General features: G+C 31.1%; 1 protein-coding gene across 1 annotated transcript in view; it reads left to right on the top strand.

Annotated features, from left to right (window-relative positions):
* ncana (neurocan a) overlaps positions 1 to 20,090 on the top strand; it is a 43,657-nt gene that overhangs the window by 7,484 nt on the left and 16,083 nt on the right. Inside the window, exons 4-7 of the mRNA XM_016286979.1 lie at positions 1,102 to 1,229; positions 2,477 to 2,758; positions 6,989 to 7,420; positions 13,917 to 14,549. Coding sequence (XP_016142465.1) covers positions 1,102 to 1,229; positions 2,477 to 2,758; positions 6,989 to 7,420; positions 13,917 to 14,549 — 1,475 coding nt within the window. The remainder of the gene's footprint in view (positions 1 to 1,101; positions 1,230 to 2,476; positions 2,759 to 6,988; positions 7,421 to 13,916; positions 14,550 to 20,090) is intronic.

Below are 20,090 nucleotides of genomic sequence, written 5' to 3'. Positions count from 1 at the left end.
GATGTGACAGCAAAAACATGGCAAGTGTGAAGTAAATTAAAGTGGACACGGAAAAGAGATGATTTGAGTGAGTGAGTGACTGATATCTCTGTTGTGGAAAACACGTGTTGGTTCGCAGTGAGTTCACAGTTTTAACATTTTCAAGATCTGCGGTAAAATATCTATTGTTGCTTTCACTATGGCTATAAAGATCACGCAAAATAATATTCAGACTCACATTGCATGGCAGACATGGAGATCCAGATTTTTTGTTTGTTCGTTTGTTTTTAATATTCAACTGTTTTTTTACAAACTGAGGCAAACTTGATTGTAACCCAGAATACAATTTTAATGAGTAATAATTAAAATAATCATTTAATATAAGAATACCAATTCTGAAATAATAATGAATTGATATTATATTATATATTAATATTAATTTTTTATGAATGATGTTCTTGTTATGGGTCTACACAAATTAAACTTGTTCCTGAAGGTTTGTTTGAGCATTTGGAAATTATTAACATATTTATTTAGTGCATGATATACTTAATATTATATTATTTAGTATATGTATTTATTTAGTAAATAATAAATATTAAATACATAATATTAATTCATAGATTTATGTAAATAAATAATCTAAGAAATAAATACAATTATTATTATTTAATGCATTAATATTATACATTACACAATGAATATAACAATAATAATAATAGTAATAATTATTATTATTACTAATAATTTAAAATAAATTTAAGGTTAATTTGAAAAGAGTTGTATAAATATTATGTATTAATATAAAACAAAATTTGTAATGTGTCTACACACATGAAGCACATTGTGTGAGGTTCTTCTTGAAGGTCTGCTTCAGGCGTTTGTGAACTTCACCAACACTGAAAGATATGCTGTGATTGCTCTAGTATTAAAGTCCAGCCGTGAGCAGACAGACACCCTTCACATCCAGCTATTATAAGGATCCTGTTATAATATTGCGGTGAAATTATTTATTAGCGTTTCCATAACAACACAGCTTTACTTACATACGGATATCTGGATTCAGCCAGTTCCCACAGTGCAGACGTTTCGTCCGATTTCACACCCGTCTCCTCTCCGCAGGTATCCCGTACAGAGACCCGAGCTCGGTTGCTATGGACACGCAGAGTTTTCTCAAGGCGTGAGGAATTATGGGAAACGGGACCCTTTGGAATTGTTTGACGTTTACTGTTTTGCCAATGACATGCAAGGTAAGATTCCGGAAAACATGGAAAAATGGGATCAATCAAATGTTTCAAACCATAATGAGTTGTTATATTAATAATAGTAGTAATATTCTGCTTGGTTGTGGTTTGAAACATTATGTTATTTTATTTTAAAATTTAATTATTATTATTGCTTTCAGGGTTACCAATGATTTTTCTCTAAATAAATAACAACAACAACAATAATAATAATTATTATTATTTGTTATATTAATTGTATATTACGTTTTTATTATTTACTAAATAAATACGTAATTAAATAATATACTATTAATCATGCTACGTAGCTACTTAATAAATTTCAATTAAAAAATAATGTATTGTAGAATATTAATACATAATAAAGTAGTAAAATAAAAATAATAATTGTATTTATTTGTTTATTTGATTATTTATTTACAGAAAAATCTGCAGTAGCCCTGAAAGCAATTAGTACTGCTGATTCTTTTTCTTAAATCTGTCTAAAATTTTCAGTATTCAATTATGCATTTTTCATAAAAAGTATAGTAGATTATTATTATTATTATTATTATTATTTCTTCCAGGCTTACAGATGATTTTTCAATAAATAAATAAATATTATTATTATTTGTTACATTAATGTATTCAGTATTTATTATTTATTAAATAAATACATAAACTAAATGATACACTATTATGTTTACTATGCACTAAATACATTTAAATTAAAAAATAGCGTAATGTATGATATTAATACATAATATGTAATTAAAGTAGTAAAATAATAACAATACATTTTATTTGATTAGGTAAGTACAGAAAAATCGACAGTAATTCTGAAAGCTATTAGTAGTGATGAAAATGTGAAAATGTTTCATAAAAAGTATCATATTTAGTATTTTATTAACTTTCTGACAAGTTACCAAAACTTCTATATTTTTTTAATGAACTATTACAGTAACATCACAGAAATGTATCTGGAGCTGTTAGTCACAACATATGAATTATTCATAACTGTTTTTTAAAAAATGCATTTTTAATCATTTACCAAAATCATCATGTTGTAATTTATGGATGAATAATGGTGAGACGCTTTCACGTGTAATAGAAATAAATGTAATGGGCTTTTGATGATGCTGTTTGATGCATGATGCTGTTTTGTAACATTTATTATAAACTCCCCAGTGTTGTGCCATGAATTCAGCTAAATGCACAAGCCATCTGTCCAGCCGAAGTGCAGTTACAGCTGTTTCCGTCCTGTGTTTCTGCAGGTGAAGTGTTTCCCGCCGCTGTTCCTGACCGACTGACTCACGTCGAAGCCTCGGCTCACTGCGCGTCTCTGGGGGGCCGGCTGGCGACCGTCGGTCAGCTCTATCTGGCCTGGAGCTCTGGGCTGGACCACTGCGAGCCGGCCTGGCTGTCTGATGGGAGCGTGAGGTTTTCCGTCAGCTCGCTGCGCTCAGACTGTCCCGCTGGAGAACCAGGCGTCCGGACGGTTTCACCGACAGAACTGAACAACGGGAGCGCGCGGTTCGATGCTTTCTGCTATCGAGGTATGCATCGCCGTGTTACGCAGTCGTGCATTACAGAAGCCATTATTATTTTGTTTTGTTTTTGATCTAGCCCATGCAATAGGGATTTGATCATGCTTAAGAGATAGTGTGAACCATAATGTTGCAACAAAAATAAATACTCAATTCATCAGAAGCTCTAGTTTTACATGGCCATATTCTACCGGCTTGTAACATTTTAGTCCACTTATAATTTTAGTCATCAAAAATAGTCATAATTAAATTTTCCAGGTCCATTGTTCACCCTCTCTTTAGAATTAAACAGGCTGTTTTTGCTGCTGTACCTTTAAGAGTTTGGTATTTAAATGACTTTGCTAACATTGTTTTGATTTATATTTAAATCTGGTTTTAATATGTCGCTATGGTGATGTTACAACTTGTTAGTGCAATGCTCTATTAATAAACAATAATATTAATAACAACAACAACAATAATAATAATAATTATTATTAATATTATTATGTGTGCATTAATATGATTTATTAAATACTTTTTTACTAAGTAAATAAATATACTAAATAATATTCTATTAAGTATACTATGTACTAAATAAATAAATAATTTAACATATTATTAATATAGCATAATAATTTTTTACAATTTATTTAAGAATTGATAGTAACCCAGAAAGCAAGTAAGTCTGATGCCTCTTAAATTATTATTATTATTATTATTGTAATTTTTTTTTCAGTCCATTTTTCACCCTCACTTTAGAAATTATTAAATGATTAAATATTTATTTTAAATTATTTATTTACTAAATAAGTAAATATAATAAAACTATTCTATTAAATATACTATGCAATAAAAAATATATATATAATTAAAACAACAACAATAATAATAATTGTATTTATTGTAGTTTATTTATTTATTAATCATTTACGTAATGTAAATATCTTATGCCCGTAAGTTAAATTGGGTTGAAAACTAAACAGAAATCAGTAGTATTTTCCAACAAAAGTGTTTATATTAATTTATAGCTGTCATTATATTATATATAAAACGTATATAAATACATCTGACACATATTCTACTGTACAAAAGTTTGGTGTCATGATAAAAAAAAAAGAAATTAATGCATGAATTTAGCAAGGAAGCATTAAATTGATCAGAAGTGACAGTAAATACATTTATAATGTAAATATCATTATTTGAGATGTTCAGCATACTGCACAATATCTACAGTATACTGCATACTATTTTTGAATGACTTCAGTGTTGCACTTTTAATTCAGCAAGTGCCGTTCAGCTGTTATGGTGGAAGTCCAAGAATATCTAAAAAATTGTTGACATTTTGCATACTAAGTTAAATAAGGCAAATAATGGTTAAGATGATGTTAAAAATTGTAAAATTTGTCACACTGGAAAAGGAAAGTTGAGTTGCATTATTCAGTGCTGTTTTTGCATACTTCACATTTCTAAATGTAGTGGGATATTCCATGCATTAAGAATATTTGCAGACTTTGCACAGTATAAAACAGTAGCAGGTGTGTCATTCTGAACATCTGTACATATTCATCTGACAGACTTCAATCCAAAGTGATTTACAGCGCGTGATCAGCATGTGTGCGTCTGCTAATCGAACCCGTGACTTTGACGTTTCTTGCACATGCTCCAGCAGCTGAGGAATGTGTTTGGAGAGACAATCTGAGGTCATTGAATTTAATACGTCAACAGAAGAGAAAGCCTGTTTAATTCAGTCACCTTTCATTGCAATAAAATACAAACATTAAATACTTCTTGTTTTATTGGTAAAGGGGACATATTTTACCTCGTAACTTTTTTTTCCCCCCAGACGTCCACTTATAATATTAGTCAAGGCTTTTTGCATTAAAAATAGTTATATTTAATTAATAATTTTTTTATTCAGGACCATTTTTACCCTCTCTTTAAAATTAAACAGGCGGCTTTTGCTGCTTTTCAGTTTTGTTTCTAAATGACTTTTTTTAATGTATTGATTTATTTAAATTCTGTTGATTTAAATATTTTGTGTGATGTTACAAATTTTTTTTTTGAAGTTAGAGTGAGTTGAAAAGGATTGAGAAATCAGTGATATTCTCCAGCAAAAGTGTTTTATGTGAATTATAGCTGCCATGGAGTCAGTAAGATTTAAAAAAAGTAAATTAATACTTTTATTAATCAGAGATGCATTAAATTCATCAAAAGTGACAGTAATGATTCCCCCCCAGAAATTCACTTATAATATTAGTCAAGGTTTTCATCAAAAGAATTGATGCAAAAAAGTTTTTCATGATGATTTTCACACTCTCTTTAAAATTAAACAGACGTTTTTTTCTGCTTTTTAGTTCTTTTTCTAAATGACTTTGCAAACATTTTTGTAATGTTTTGATTTATATTAAAATTCAGATTTTTTTAGAAGTTAGAATGTGTTGAAAATTATTAAGAATTTTTCTAGCAAGTGTTTTGTATGAATTATAGCTGCATCAAAAGTATAAACTAATAGCTTTCTGACATTCTACCGTTCAAAAGTTTGGGGCCAGTATGATTTTTCGAGAATATCTAAAAAATTGTTGACATTTTGCATACTAAGTTAAATAAGGCAAATAATGGTTAAGATGGTGTTAAAAATTGTAAAATTTGTCACACTGGAAAAGGAAAGTTGAGTTGCATTATTCAGTGCTGTTTTTGCATACTTCACATTTCTAAATGTAGTGGGATATTCCATGCATTAAGAATATTTGCAGACTTTGCACAGTATAAAACAGTAGCAGGTGTGTCATTCTGAACATCTGTACATATTCATCTGACAGACTTCAATCCAAAGTGATTTACAGCGCGTGATCAGCATGTGTGCGTCTGCTAATCGAACCCGTGACTTTGACGTTTCTTGCACATGCTCCAGCAGCTGAGGAATGTGTTTGGAGAGACAATCTGAGGTCATTGAATTTAATACGTCAACAGAAGAGAAAGCCTGTTTAATTCAGTCACCTTTCATTGCAATAAAATACAAACATTAAATACTTCTTGTTTTATTGGTAAAGGGGACATATTTTACCTCGTAACTTTTTTTTCCCCCCAGACGTCCACTTATAATATTAGTCAAGGCTTTTTGCATTAAAAATAGTTATATTTAATTAATAATTTTTTTATTCAGGACCATTTTTACCCTCTCTTTAAAATTAAACAGGCGGCTTTTGCTGCTTTTCAGTTTTGTTTCTAAATGACTTTTTTTAATGTATTGATTTATTTAAATTCTGTTGATTTAAATATTTTGTGTGATGTTACAAATTTTTTTTTTGAAGTTAGAGTGAGTTGAAAAGGATTGAGAAATCAGTGATATTCTCCAGCAAAAGTGTTTTATGTGAATTATAGCTGCCATGGAGTCAGTAAGATTTAAAAAAAGTAAATTAATACTTTTATTAATCAGAGATGCATTAAATTCATCAAAAGTGACAGTAATGATTCCCCCCCAGAAATTCACTTATAATATTAGTCAAGGTTTTCATCAAAAGAATTGATGCAAAAAAGTTTTTCATGATGATTTTCACACTCTCTTTAAAATTAAACAGACGTTTTTTTCTGCTTTTTAGTTCTTTTTCTAAATGACTTTGCAAACATTTTTGTAATGTTTTGATTTATATTAAAATTCAGATTTTTTTAGAAGTTAGAATGTGTTGAAAATTATTAAGAATTTTTCTAGCAAGTGTTTTGTATGAATTATAGCTGCATCAAAAGTATAAACTAATAGCTTTCTGACATTCTACCGTTCAAAAGTTTGGGGCCAGTATGATTTTTCGAAATAATTTAATACTTTTATTAATCAAGGATGCTTTAAATTGATCAAAAGTGACAGTAAAGACATTTATAATGTTACAAATGATTTCTATTTCAAATAAATGCTGTTCTTTTGAACTTTCTATTCATCTGTGAATCCTGAAAAATAAAATGCATCACAGTTTACACAAAAATATGAATCAGCTCAACTGTGTTCAACATTGATAATAATCAGAAATGTTTCTCGAGCAGCAGATCAGCATATTATACTGATTTCTGAAGATCATGTGACACTGAAAACTGGAGGAATGATGCTGAATATTCAGCTTTGATCAAATTTTTTTGAAAAAAAAATCTTACCAACCCTAAACTTTTAAACAGTGGTGTATGTTGATAAAATTAGTTGTTTATCATATTCGCAAGTAAAATGTGTTGTGTTGATGTTAAACTAGCTCATATCTGACTGTATTCCAGACGCACAGACTGCCGGCCAGTCGGACCTGCCTGACCTTCGACCCTCTAACTGGACCGGACAGGTGGATCTGGACAAAGAGCCGCTCACGGCTGAACCTGCTGAGCTCTCGGCCGAGTATCTGACGGTCCGTCTGCGTGCCGGAGACACGTCTCTGGACTGGAGCGGCCAGCTGGACTCGTTCCCAGACAGCCGACAGGTGCTTCCTGATCTGAGTCCTGGCGGCTCGGCCCGAGAGGAAGAGGACGAGGATGAAGGTCTGTCTGGTCAGTCTGTGAGTCCTGCAGCTCCTTCAGACGCTCCTCAAGGACAGGCCAAGAGTCCCCTCACCAGCATCGTCAGCTCGTTATGGAAACCCTGGAGCTACTTGACAGGAAGTGAAGCTGAGGCGACGAGCACGAGCGTGACAGACGGCAGAACCACTCCCGGATCAGGTGAATATGACAGAAGAGGGAAAGAAAGAAATGGACGCAACACAACAATATTTTCTGAAAAGGAAGATGCATTTTAAGTAGGGCTGGTCGATAAACTGATATAAATTTTTTTTAAATCCTCAATATCAATAATAAACTTCTGAGTAATTTTCAATGTTCCATCCAGATTGTTAGACAAAATCAGAACAGTTGCTCTATTTTACAGTTTCTAGAGTTTAAGTGAGAAGTTCATCAAAACAACCGAGCTGGACACCAGTGTCATTATCGTTAACTAAAACCAAAAATAGAAATAAAAATATTGTTAGTTGAAATAAACAACTGACATAAAATACAAAAAAAATTATACATATTATACAAAAAAAACTAACTATGTAGGCATATTTTAAAAAAAAAAACGAATAAAAATGATAAACAAAATAAAATTACTAAAACTTTAAAATTAAAATTAAAAGAGAAAATATAAAAATAAAATCTATTTCAAAATATTAACAAAAACTTTCATAGTATATATCTAAAACACTGTAGAAAATAATAATGCAGCAAAGTAAAATTATTTAGATAAAAATATATCAATTTTGACTCAACTCACTAAACTAATCAGTCATGCTTTTTGATTATTAAAATATAAAACAGAAAACATGGAATTTGGGGAGAATTTACAACAACAACAACAACAAAAAAACTGATTTCATGGGGTCCTAAAATTTTTTGTTAAACCTTTAATAAATTGTTGTTAAATAGTATGTTTCTTGATTTCAATTAATTAGACATGCTTTTTGATTGCTCAAATGTAACCATTAAAACAGAATCTAGAAAAATGTAAAAAAAATAAAATAAAATTATAATAATAATTCGGGAAAAAATTGATTTCATAGGGGCCTAAAAATGTTATATTTGTTAACATTTTTTATAAATGGTGGTTAAATAGTATAAGTTTCATTATTTCTATTAATTAGACATGCTTTTTGATTACTCAAATTTTATTTTACCATTAAAACAGAATTAACTGAATTTAGGAAAAAACTGAATTCATTGGGCCTTAAAAATTTTATTATATTTAAATGCATCAAGTGAAAACAACAATCTGTGTTTTTTAGTATTATTTATATACTATTATAGTATTTATTAACATTTTTAAATAAAATTATGAAAATTTGAAAAGAGTTACTAAAATATAAAATCACTAACACTGAAATAAAAATAATGTTAAAATTGCTTTCAGTTTTATATTTTCAGTATTTTAGCTTGTTTCAATCCTTTTGTTTTGTGCTTTTGTCATTTTTATTATTATTATTTTTTTTTATTATTATTTCTATTTAGCTTAATTTTTGTTGCACATTTAATAAATTGTTGTTAAATTGTATTAGTTTCATGATAGCACTTAATTAGACATGCTTTTTTAAGTGTTAAGTGTGATTGAGCTGAGAGATGATCTGTCAGCATTAGTGGGATAAATCAAGCTCAACCCAGCGGGAGGAAGTCAGCAGGACGTTCTGTCAGCTTCACTGTTTTCTAGAGCTGGGTATCGTTCAAAAATTTTCGATATCGATACCGATACCGATACCTTGACTTTCGATACCGGTTCCTGAATGATACTTTTTTCGATACCAGTTTTATGAAATCAATTTGAACAAGATTACATTATCTAAACAAAAAAACTTTGGTTTTATTTTTCAGACTCATCTCTTGAGCCACTGCACAAAGGAACAAAATGTAACCAACACAATAAATCAGTGCAAATAGTTTTAATAAAGCTCAAATAGTCTTCAGTTTACACATCTGTGATAGGTGCATTTACACTCGTGCGTGTTAGTTTTAAAATGCATAGCTCAGACAGAATCATGATTTCTATTTATTTTCCACTGATTTACTGATGAGCATTAGCAGCTTCCAGCGCTGTCTGCTTGTGTTCTCTCTTCCATGATCGCTGCTCTGACTCAGAGGTTATAACATATTTAATTTCAGCAACATTACATGGCCAAAACACACATTAGACGGCAATCAGAAGTTATTACAAACACTCGATGGTGGTTTAAAGTGAGTTTTGATTAAAAGCGGAATATAAATCGTATTTATTGTCTTATGTAGCATGTGTGCATGAATGGTCACGTAACACGCGCTTTCGGTCGTGTAGTATGAACGGACTTCAGCATATGATCGGAGCTCCACGCAGCTCCCGCGCTACTCTCCATTGGAAATGAATGACTTCCGGGTCTGTCGTTTGTCGGAGAGAGATGGAAAGCCGGCTTGAAACGCAGTGGAAACGCCAGTATGACGAGGATCGTTTTCATTTTAAAACAAAAACGTACTAGTGTAAATATAGCCTTACATCTAAGGGGGCTGGGACGAATTCACACTACAGCCTCACGTGTGAGAGTATCTCTGAGAGTGTAACCGGTGTTAACTACAGTAGTAGGTGTGTTCGACTTGACGCGGACCGACTGTGCAGACCGATCGGTGTATTACAGTACCACGAGAGCTATAGAGAGCAGACTGCTCCATATGCTTTCGAATCGCTCTCGCGAATGTCAAACACTGATCGATCTGTCGTGTGTTGCAGGCTTATTGGCTCACTGACGCTTAGGTATCGAAATTTGGTACCAAACGATGAGACGTTTTTCGATACTCGATGGTTTCGAGGCAATTCAGTCGGTGCCTAAAAAGTATCGAACTCGATACCCAGCCCTACTGTTTTCTTACAGCAAACTGGAGTTTGGTCTCCGTTTGTCGAGGAGGCCCGAGCGGTAAAGTTTGAAGGTTGTCTTCATTAATACAGATACCTTGTCTGGCCCAAACTGAACCCGGCAGCATTAATATTTAACATCAAATGGAAACTTAGGCCTGTCGCCTACATTATTAAACTCCATTTTCCATGAAGGCAGTGGAAACTTCATAACTGAGGGCTGAAAGCTTGAGACGGGAAGCCAGAAACTGGAAAAGTGCATCCACACTGTTCACTCATGCACACTTGCTGTACTGTACGCTCCAGTGCTTTGTGTGGTTTGTTCTGCTGATATACAAGACATACCAAAACAGACTAGCTCACCCAATATTTCTGTGCTGTTTTATGATGTAATGCATTTCAAACCCCTCATTTGTGAGGGTTCATTTCCATTAGGATGCTGCCTTGAGCCAGAAACAAGTACAGCAATGCAGCCGCGAGCGTTTGGCCTGCAGCCGTACTAGCAATCGGTTATTATTAGCTTGTAGCGATGCAAGATTGATTTTGTGCATTGTTGCATTGCGAAACATGTCAGCACGCGGTTCATAACTGAATAAAATTTGGACTTTTTTCCTTGCAATGTCGAGGAGGGAGAAAGTCAGTATTGTGAGATATAAACTCAGAATTGCGAAATGTAAATTTCAAACAATTCTCTTCTTTTGTTTTTTTTGTTTTTTTTCCACGACGGAAGAAAACATATTTTAGAAACTCAGAATTGCAATGATTTATTGATTTATCTCACAGTTTGGACTTTTGTCTTTGCAATTTTGAGAGAAAAACACCTAAATTATAGGATATAAACTCAGAATTGTGAGGGAATTGAGAAATAAGTCACAATTACCTTTTTTAATTTCTTTATTTTATTTTTATATCTCATTAATTAAGATAAACAATCTATTTCTGCCATGGAATAAAAAATAAATAAATAAGGTAATTGTGACTTTTTATTTCACAATTCTGACATTTTTTCACAAGTTTATTTCACAATGTCTGAGTTTTTTGCTCAAAATTGCAAAGAAATAAATTCCCCATTGTGAGTCGCAATTTCCTTTTTACTGTTTTATTAAGTGGCAGAAAGTGTGTGCATGCTCGTGTTAAGTATGTTTTTAGTATGTAACTGCATACTAGACAGCAAGGCGTCTCACTAGGTTTTGGAACAGAGCTACTTTCTTTTCTAAAATCGTGTTTGTTGTAAAATATCCATTGCTTTTGTATCACTGCAATGTAATCAGCCATCAGTTAGTTCTGCTGCTGTGAAATGATATTTCAGTGCATTAAGTGAAAACATTTGGGATTTAATTTGTCAGCAGCACAAAAATGCTGTGAATGTTGAGATGTCACCTGCGTGTTTAAGTATTATTTTAGTATTATTTATATGCTATTACAGTATTTATTATCATTATGAATTATAAAATAGCTTTTAATAACTTAAATTGATTATTTATTTATTTTAGTTAGTTGTGAAGGCAAGATTTTAATTTAAGTTAAAAGATTTTAGATTTTCATTTAAGTTAATAAAACCTAAAAAAAATTATGGAGAAATAGCTTTTATTTTTATATTTTCAGTTTTCGTTCTAATTTTAGTTTAAGTTTCAATCATGTGTTATATTTTATTAATTTTGAAATAATTTTTTTAATTAGCTTTAATTTATTTTATTTCAGTTTTAGTAATTTTGAATTGTAGAAACTTAAACTCATTTTGTTTCAGTTAGTTGCCAAGGCAACATTTCTAATTTTCATTTAAGTTTTTTAAGTTTACGTTTTTTTATTATCTTAGCTTCAATAAATTAAAACTGAAATCAAAATAATTGAAAAATTGCTTTTATTTTTATAAATATATATTTTCAGTTTTCCCTTAAATCTTAGTTTCAAAAATGAAATTTCAACTAATAATTTTTTTAAATTTTAGCTTAGTTTTTTAAAATCAGTTTCAAATCTGTCTAAAATCCTAGCTTTAGTTTTAAAACCTGTTCATATTTTAAGATGGTATGAAAATGGTGCATCTGATCACCTCGAGACGCATGATTTGAGGAATCATTCATTCAAGACATGAACGGATGGAGTTACTCGCTGACGTTTGGTTCAGATCACTAATCCTAAAAATGAGCAATAGTAATGATATTAGTGAATCTTGACAAAAGGCAAACAGCCTGAAGTCTTAGACGAGTAGATAAAAACTGGAGTCAAGTGAATATTTAATGAGAATCTGGCAGACGGTTCGCCGCTCTCTAGAGACAAAAAAACAGGTCGGAGGAATGAATCTGAAAAGAGCAACGTCTAAATGCACAAGAGCATAACTGCTGATTGAATAAAGCCCCACAGACAAATTAATAATCATCACTCTCATTTGGAAATGAGTCTTTGACTAAATCAGTCTCATTACTGGAAGCGTGTTTTTAGTCTCTACTTTGATAGTGCTGCTTATTTGCTAAAGGCAAACAGACGAAAAAGACAAAAATGAATTTGAATAAAAATATATAGTTACATAGAAATGTAAAAAAAAAATTTCTAAAAATGACAAAAGCACATAACAAAAAGACTAAAACTTACATAGAAAATATAAATAAATAAAAATGTAAATATAATTTAAATATAAATAAAAATGTAATTCAGAAATAGTAAGTAAATACTATAATAATATAGCCTATAGTAATACTAAAATGTAATTCATAATTTTAGTTATTTTAGTATTATTTATTAGCTACTATTATAGTATTTATTAATATTTCTGAATTATTTTTTTTATTTATATTTAATTTACTTTGACGTTTTAGTCTTTTTGTTATGTTTGTAGTTTTTAAACTTATTTTATTTCAGTTAGTTGCCAAGGCAACATTTCTTGTTGAATATTCACATTTTATTTCAGTTAATTCATACTTCATTTCAGTTAATGAAAACTTTTTAATAGCTTATCAATACTGTCTGGAATACATTACATGGAATAAGTGTTATTTTAGTTTTACTTATAGGCTATGCTGTTTATTAATTATTTATTATTTTGTTCATATTTATAAAAATTTTAATATGTTTATATTTTTATGTTTTAAGTTTTAATTTAGTTTTAGTCATTTTATTATGTGCTTTTGTCATTTTTATTTTTTATTTTTTAATATTTCTATTTAACTTTTTTATTTATTTATTTCAATTTTAGTTTTAGTCAATTTTGTACTTCAACTTCAACTTGTTTCAGTTCATTTGAATTTTAATTTAAGTTTCAGTAATTTTATTATGTGCTTTTGTCATTTTTATTATTTAAAAAAAATTCTATTTAACTTTTTTATTTTTTATTTCAATTTCAGTTTGTCATTTTTGTACTTCAACTTAAACTTGTTTCAGTTCATTTTAATTTAAGTTTTAGTCATTTTATTATGTGCTTTTGTCATTTTTATTATTTCTAAAAAAAAAAATCTATTTAAATTTTAAATTTTTTATTTCAATTTTAGTTTGAGTGATTTTTGTACTTCAACTTAAACTTGTTTCAGTTAATGAAAACGATTTTTAATAGCTTTATTGTAAGTTAACAATAACAACACTGGCTGGAATACACATGCAAAACCGATGAAAAAATGTCTGATGGCAATGGAATCTTATTTTAGTGTTATTAGAGTCTTATTTTAGTATTATTCATAGGCTATGATTTATTAATATTTCAAACTGACTTACTTTAGCCATTTTGTTATGTGTTTTTGTTTTTTATTAGTTTTATTAGTTTACTTCTATTGAACTTTATTTTTCGTTATCAGTAACAGCACTGGCTTGTGTTTGTGTCTGTAGGGTTGAGGTCGTGGTGGAGCCCCTCATGGCTGTCTGGTCCTTCAGCCGTCACTGATAAATTAATCACCTCCTTTCCGTCCACGAGTTCAGTCGTACCAAACGCCACCAGAAACGGACCGGGCGACATTCAGACCAGTCGACCTGCACAGGACGGTCCGGCGACGACAGCTGATTGGGTCGTAGTGACCGAAATACCCGAGCAGAAAACCGAATCCCCTGAACCCAAAGTCTCCGTCTCGACCCAGAACTACTCCGGAGAGAGTCGAGTCCCAGAGACGGAGGGCAGCTCGTGGGGCGACACGTACCCGTCGTCCCAAACGCCGCTGACGACGAGCACTGGTTCCTTCTCCACCGCCGCACACGGACACGAGGCTCGTGGAGAAATCCAGTACAGACGCAGAAACAAACCCAAGAGACTCAACCAGAGCACAACAGAGATGATGGCGCTCGTCGCCCAGAGCACGACGACTCCCTCCGTCCTGACGTCCGGCACTGGAGACACTGGGACGACCATCTCGACGTCTGCAGGCGAGTCTCAGACGTCAAGCCTCATCACGGCGGTCCCCAGCAGCCTAGAGCAGGATCTGAGCAGCGCCGAGGCCGTCAGGAAGAACAGCTCCGCTGGAGAAGAAGGTAGGATTTACTGCTTTCAAGCACAACTAATCTAACTCCTAGTATTCAGTAGGGTGATAAACGATATCATATCGAGATCCACCGCTTCATTTGAGAAAAACACACTGAAACTCAGAGATCCAACCAAAATAAAAGTTTGGTTTAACTTGAAGAAATTATGATAGAAGGTCATTACTATTGTATACTAAAATGTACTTATGTACTTATTTTAAAGGAATATCATGCAACCAAGATATTTTTCATCCATGTTTTGAATTATACAGTTCTGTTGTGCAGTGCCTTATTTGACTCAAAATAAAAATGCAACGTTTTGTTGTAATTTAATTGTTATATTTGATTAATTTGATTTAAATTGTTTTATTAATTGTATTAATATAAGTGTTATTAATGAATTTCCTTTGGCACAATTTTTGATTAATTTGTATTCAATCATAAAATGCAGAACCCAGAAAAAAACATAAAAAAATAAAAATGCAAAGTTTTGTTGTATATGAATTGTTATATTTTCATTTGATTACATTTTTAAAGATTGATTAAATTGTTTTATTAATTGTGTTTATATATATAAAAAAGTTGTATTAATTCATTTCATTAGACATAATTTTTGATAAATTTGTATTAAATCATAAAGCACACAATAAAAAATAAAAAATAAAAATAAATGTGATGTGTTGTTGTAAATGAATTGTTTTACATTTTAAAAGATTGATTCAATTTTTAAATTAATTTTATTTAAGTTATTCTAAATATATGTAAGGTTTGCATATACTGTATTCAAGAAAAACTCTAATAAATAAAGTTATAAAAAAGTTATTATAAATATTAATTAATTTAATTAGACACATTTTTTATTAATTTGTATTAAATCATAAAATCGAGAATCCGGGGGGCGGGGAGGGTATGCTTAATATTCTCATACAGTGATTTTAAAAGATCAAAATCAGAATATACACCTTATTGATGATGCATATTATATAAATAAAAGATGAGGAACCCGGAATATGAACGCAATGTGCTAAACTGTATTAAATTGTATTAAGTACATTATTTATAATTGTTTTCTATGGGAAAAATTTAACGTGACACTTTGCACATTGCGTTCATATTCTGTGTTCATCTGCTTGCTTGTATATAATATGTTTTATTAATAAGATGAATACTGAATTTGGTTTTAATACATTCTGCCATATTAAGCATTTCTTTAGAATGGTTTTTTATGGGAAAATGCTGCCATATACGGTAAAATTCCATGTAATTGCCTAAATTGCAATGGAAATACTGAAACTTCTTGCCAAATTCTCTTAAAGATCTGACATGAATGGTGTCAAACACTGTTTATAACCCTTAAATGGTGCTAAGAACTGTGTATTTCAAGTTGAACAGCTAATGCACAAGTGCAGAGTAGAGCAAAGGCTGAATGCAAGCTTAAAAGTAAGCATCAGGCTGATTGGCTGTTGTATTTGGAAGGCGGGACTTCCAATTTCTCCCATTCATTGCAGCTGCTGGTGATCCGTCTCAGTTTTATACGGTCTGTTGATAAGAAAGATATTTTTTAATAATCTGTGAATCAGATGTGGCAGGTGGGTGGACACAAGAGACCCTTGTTGGCTTTGATGATGTGAAAGCTCACCCAAATGAATATTCATATTGGTTTCATGAATATTAATGAGCGCCGCTCTCACAGATTTGCTTATAATAGTGAGAGCTGTTATCGTGAAGAGGCTTATGGCCGGTTAGGGATATTTGGATGTCAAGATGGATGTTGGTGAGACAAAAAATAGATTCCACAGCAGTTCTGCTGATTGTCTTGCGTAGCAACCAAACCATGATAATTAGTGAGGACATGGGAGATAATTATTACTTTTCAATGACTCGTGGCATGATGTGTCCGCTTCACTTTCTCATGAATCATTTAAAAAGTGCCAGGAGACAATATAAAACTTATTAGCTTTGCTCATGAATGTTAATTACATTTGCATTGTTGTGGACTGTAGGCCAATGATGAACTTTTGTTCATTGATATGAAATAAAACAAACTATAATTTGACTAATCTAGATGATATACAGTCTACGTCTATTCAATCACTCATCTGCCACAATATTTTACATTTATGGATTTTACCAGAAAATATTGATGTAATTTGATCTATTAATGAGCACATCATGTAATTTGATTAAATGATAGTATTGACTAATCTAGATGATATACAGTCTACGTCTATTCAATCACTCATCTGCCACAATATTTTACATTTATGGATTTTACCAGAAAATATTGACATGTGCTTTTATTTGTAATGTAATTTGATCTATTAATGAGCACATCATGTAATTTGATTAAATGATAGATTTTCATTGATTTACAGCCTTCGAACATAGTATAATATATAATGATTAATATTAAAGTATAATATAAAAAAATATAATGTATAGTATAAATATAAATATTATATGTAATTATAACCATGTGTAATTAAAGTATAAATATAATATATAATGATTAATATAAATTAAGCATTAAATATATCATTTAATATATTTCTCATTTTATATATATTTTAATTAACATGCTATATATATATATATATATATACATTTTTCAATAAAATATGATATTAGATATAAGAATATTATAAAATAAGTATAATATTTATCTCCAAAAAAAAAAAATTGATATTTAATATAAATGTAATACCTGTATATTATGATACAATATATATTTTTTTCATTTGATATGTAAGGGATAATCAACGGTTTTAATGCATACCTGCCAGCCAATCAGAATCGAGTATTCAGACAGACCATGGAATATATATATATATATATATATATATTATGTTGTGTTGTGTTGTGTTGTGTTGTGTTGTGTTGTGTTGTGTTGTGTTATGTGATATAAGAATATAATTAAGAATATTAATTATCTAAAAAAATGGTAGGGAGATTTTGGACATCTCTGAACTATTGAAAATAATCTTAAGTAATGGTTCTAAGTATCACATTGCTGCATTAATTCATGTAGTAAATTCAGTGTATGTTTAGGATTGTGTGTGTGTACATGTTTTTCTATACTGGTGGGGACTTAAACCTGAATACACACCAACTCATAGGGACTTGAGTTGTCTGTAAAAATGCCAGTAGTTTTCTGTGAGGGGTAGGTTTAGGTGTAACGTTGGTGTATCCAAACCATTACGCCTATGGAGAGTCCCAACAAGGATAGTGAACCAGACATAACTGGCTTTTCCACCTCAGACAGACAGCGAGGGTTCGGACCAAAGCCATCACATCCATGAGGATGGATTGAGCTGCTGGTGTTATAAGCAGTGGGACTGACACAAACTGACGTCTCTGGCGTCTCCCGTCTGTCGTCCTGCAGAAGGCCGGATCTGACCTTCAGTGTTACAGCAGCTGTCGATCACATGAGGCCTGTGGGCTGTACTGATTGACACGAGGGATGTGGAGGAAACACGCTCACATCTGTAGCACCAACAGTTACACACCAGTGCTTTAATACATGTTTTTGACTCCGACTCTGAGCAACAGTTAGAGATGCTTAACTAGCAACGAGTCACATCATATCCAGCATTTTTTGGTCTGTTTCAACTTGACTATAATAATAATAATAAGATTATTATTATTTATAAACTGTAGTAGTTGTTATTATTATTAATAATAATAATAATAATAAACCAAACAATTAATATTATTATTATTAACTAACAAGTTATTTTTGTATTAAATATATTGTTATATAAATATAAGAATTATGTTTATAACAACAACAATAATAATTTTTATTATTATTATTACTAAATAAAAAATATTAAACAAATAAAAAAGTTACCATTGTAATGTTTAACGAAATAATATGATACTAATAATATAGTTTTTATCATAAATTTTTTTACTTGAAATAAAACAGAATTTATTTAAAATAGAAATATTTAACTTAAAATATTTGAAACATTAAAAAATATAAAAATAAATGTATTTCAGATAGTTACCGAGGTAACATTTCTCATTTTTGTTTAGTTAATAATGACTATAGCACCCACAAATTTAGTAAGCTAATACAGTACTAAAATAACTAAAGCTAAAACTTAAATAACAATTAACATAATATATATATATTTTAACAGTTAATGAAAAAGACAAAAACATCCACAAATCTATTACCTAATTTAACTCAAATGTAAAGGAAATGAAAAATATAAGAATCAAAATGAATAATTCCAAAAATATGAATAGAAACTATAATAGTATATCAGTGATACTAAAATAACACTGGTCTGAAGCTTACGATTTGTTACGATCAGTTTTATTTCGTAAGACCAACACAATTACTTCATGAGTATGAATACTGTATTTGTTGAAGTGTGATATTTTAATCTAAATAACAGGGTTTTTGTATTAATTATAAGCGGCGTGTTAGTAATATCTGAATATAAGTGATTTGAGGAAGATTATGCGTGTCCTCCGCTGCTGCTGTTGTGATTTCAGCACACGGTGTGATAATCTGATGATGTGTAACTAAATTTGCAGCGGTGTAAACACTGAATTAAATCAGTCTGCCTGATGGGTAATTGTTTATCCTGATGCTGACATGATTATCACACTCTATTTTCTCTCTCATCGTGCAATATTTGCATGTCGCTCTGTTAAAAATCACCTCGTACATTTGCAGTTGCCCTCTTAACCTCACAAAGCAATTATACAGTGTCGCGTCACATATAGTTCTCTGTGTATATCCCATCATGCCCTGCTGGTGTGACCTTAAGGATGTGGCTCATTTGCATTTGTGGTCAAAACACCCAACGAACCAATTAGGGCTGAAGCGATGGTTTGCTGCTGTAATGAAGAGAAACAGGCCTGGATGAGGGGGCGTGGCCTGCGGAGTGAGAGGATGATTGGCGGGTGCTCTCAACACAGTTACCATGACAACAGAGCCTGAGTGCATCCAGGAGAAAAGTATTTATAAAGCCCGTCAATGTAAGAGACAGAGAGGAAAAGACAGGCTAACAGAGAGAAAGAAAAGAAATAGAATTAAACTGATAGTCCCGCTCTAAACTCACGCGACTGGTTGAGTGGCTCGTTAATTCACACAGAATTTCACGTTCAGTGATGTAGATGATAGTAACAGTGAACCGATCCTGGACTGTGACCTTTGTAAATTGTATTATTGTAATATTTGGAGCTGTTTATGTTCAGTATTCCTGCAGAAAGACTCCCAGCGAAAATTCTGTCCTCATTCCAAACCTGTGTGACTTCTGGAGAATTCTGTGGACAACAAAATATTTTTTTTTATGACAAACTTTTTAAATCAGTTTTAAAATGTGCACATCAATTTTGTTATCTGGAAAATAGCATACAAGCATATTTATGCATATAATGCAAAAACACACACACACACACACACACACATATATAGTACATATAATACATTTTAAAATTAAAAAGTTAAATTAAATAATAAATATAAATATATAACAATATATAAAAAATTACAAACATATATATATATATATATAAAACATTTATAAATAA

This window comes from Sinocyclocheilus grahami, unplaced genomic scaffold, assembly GCF_001515645.1.
Source record: "Sinocyclocheilus grahami isolate Dianchi unplaced genomic scaffold, SAMN03320097.WGS_v1.1 scaffold216.1, whole genome shotgun sequence".
In the NCBI taxonomy this organism is placed as follows: Eukaryota; Metazoa; Chordata; class Actinopteri; order Cypriniformes; family Cyprinidae; genus Sinocyclocheilus; species Sinocyclocheilus grahami.
Note: the sequence above shows the minus strand (reverse complement) of the source record. Positions and strands in the feature narration are given on the sequence as shown.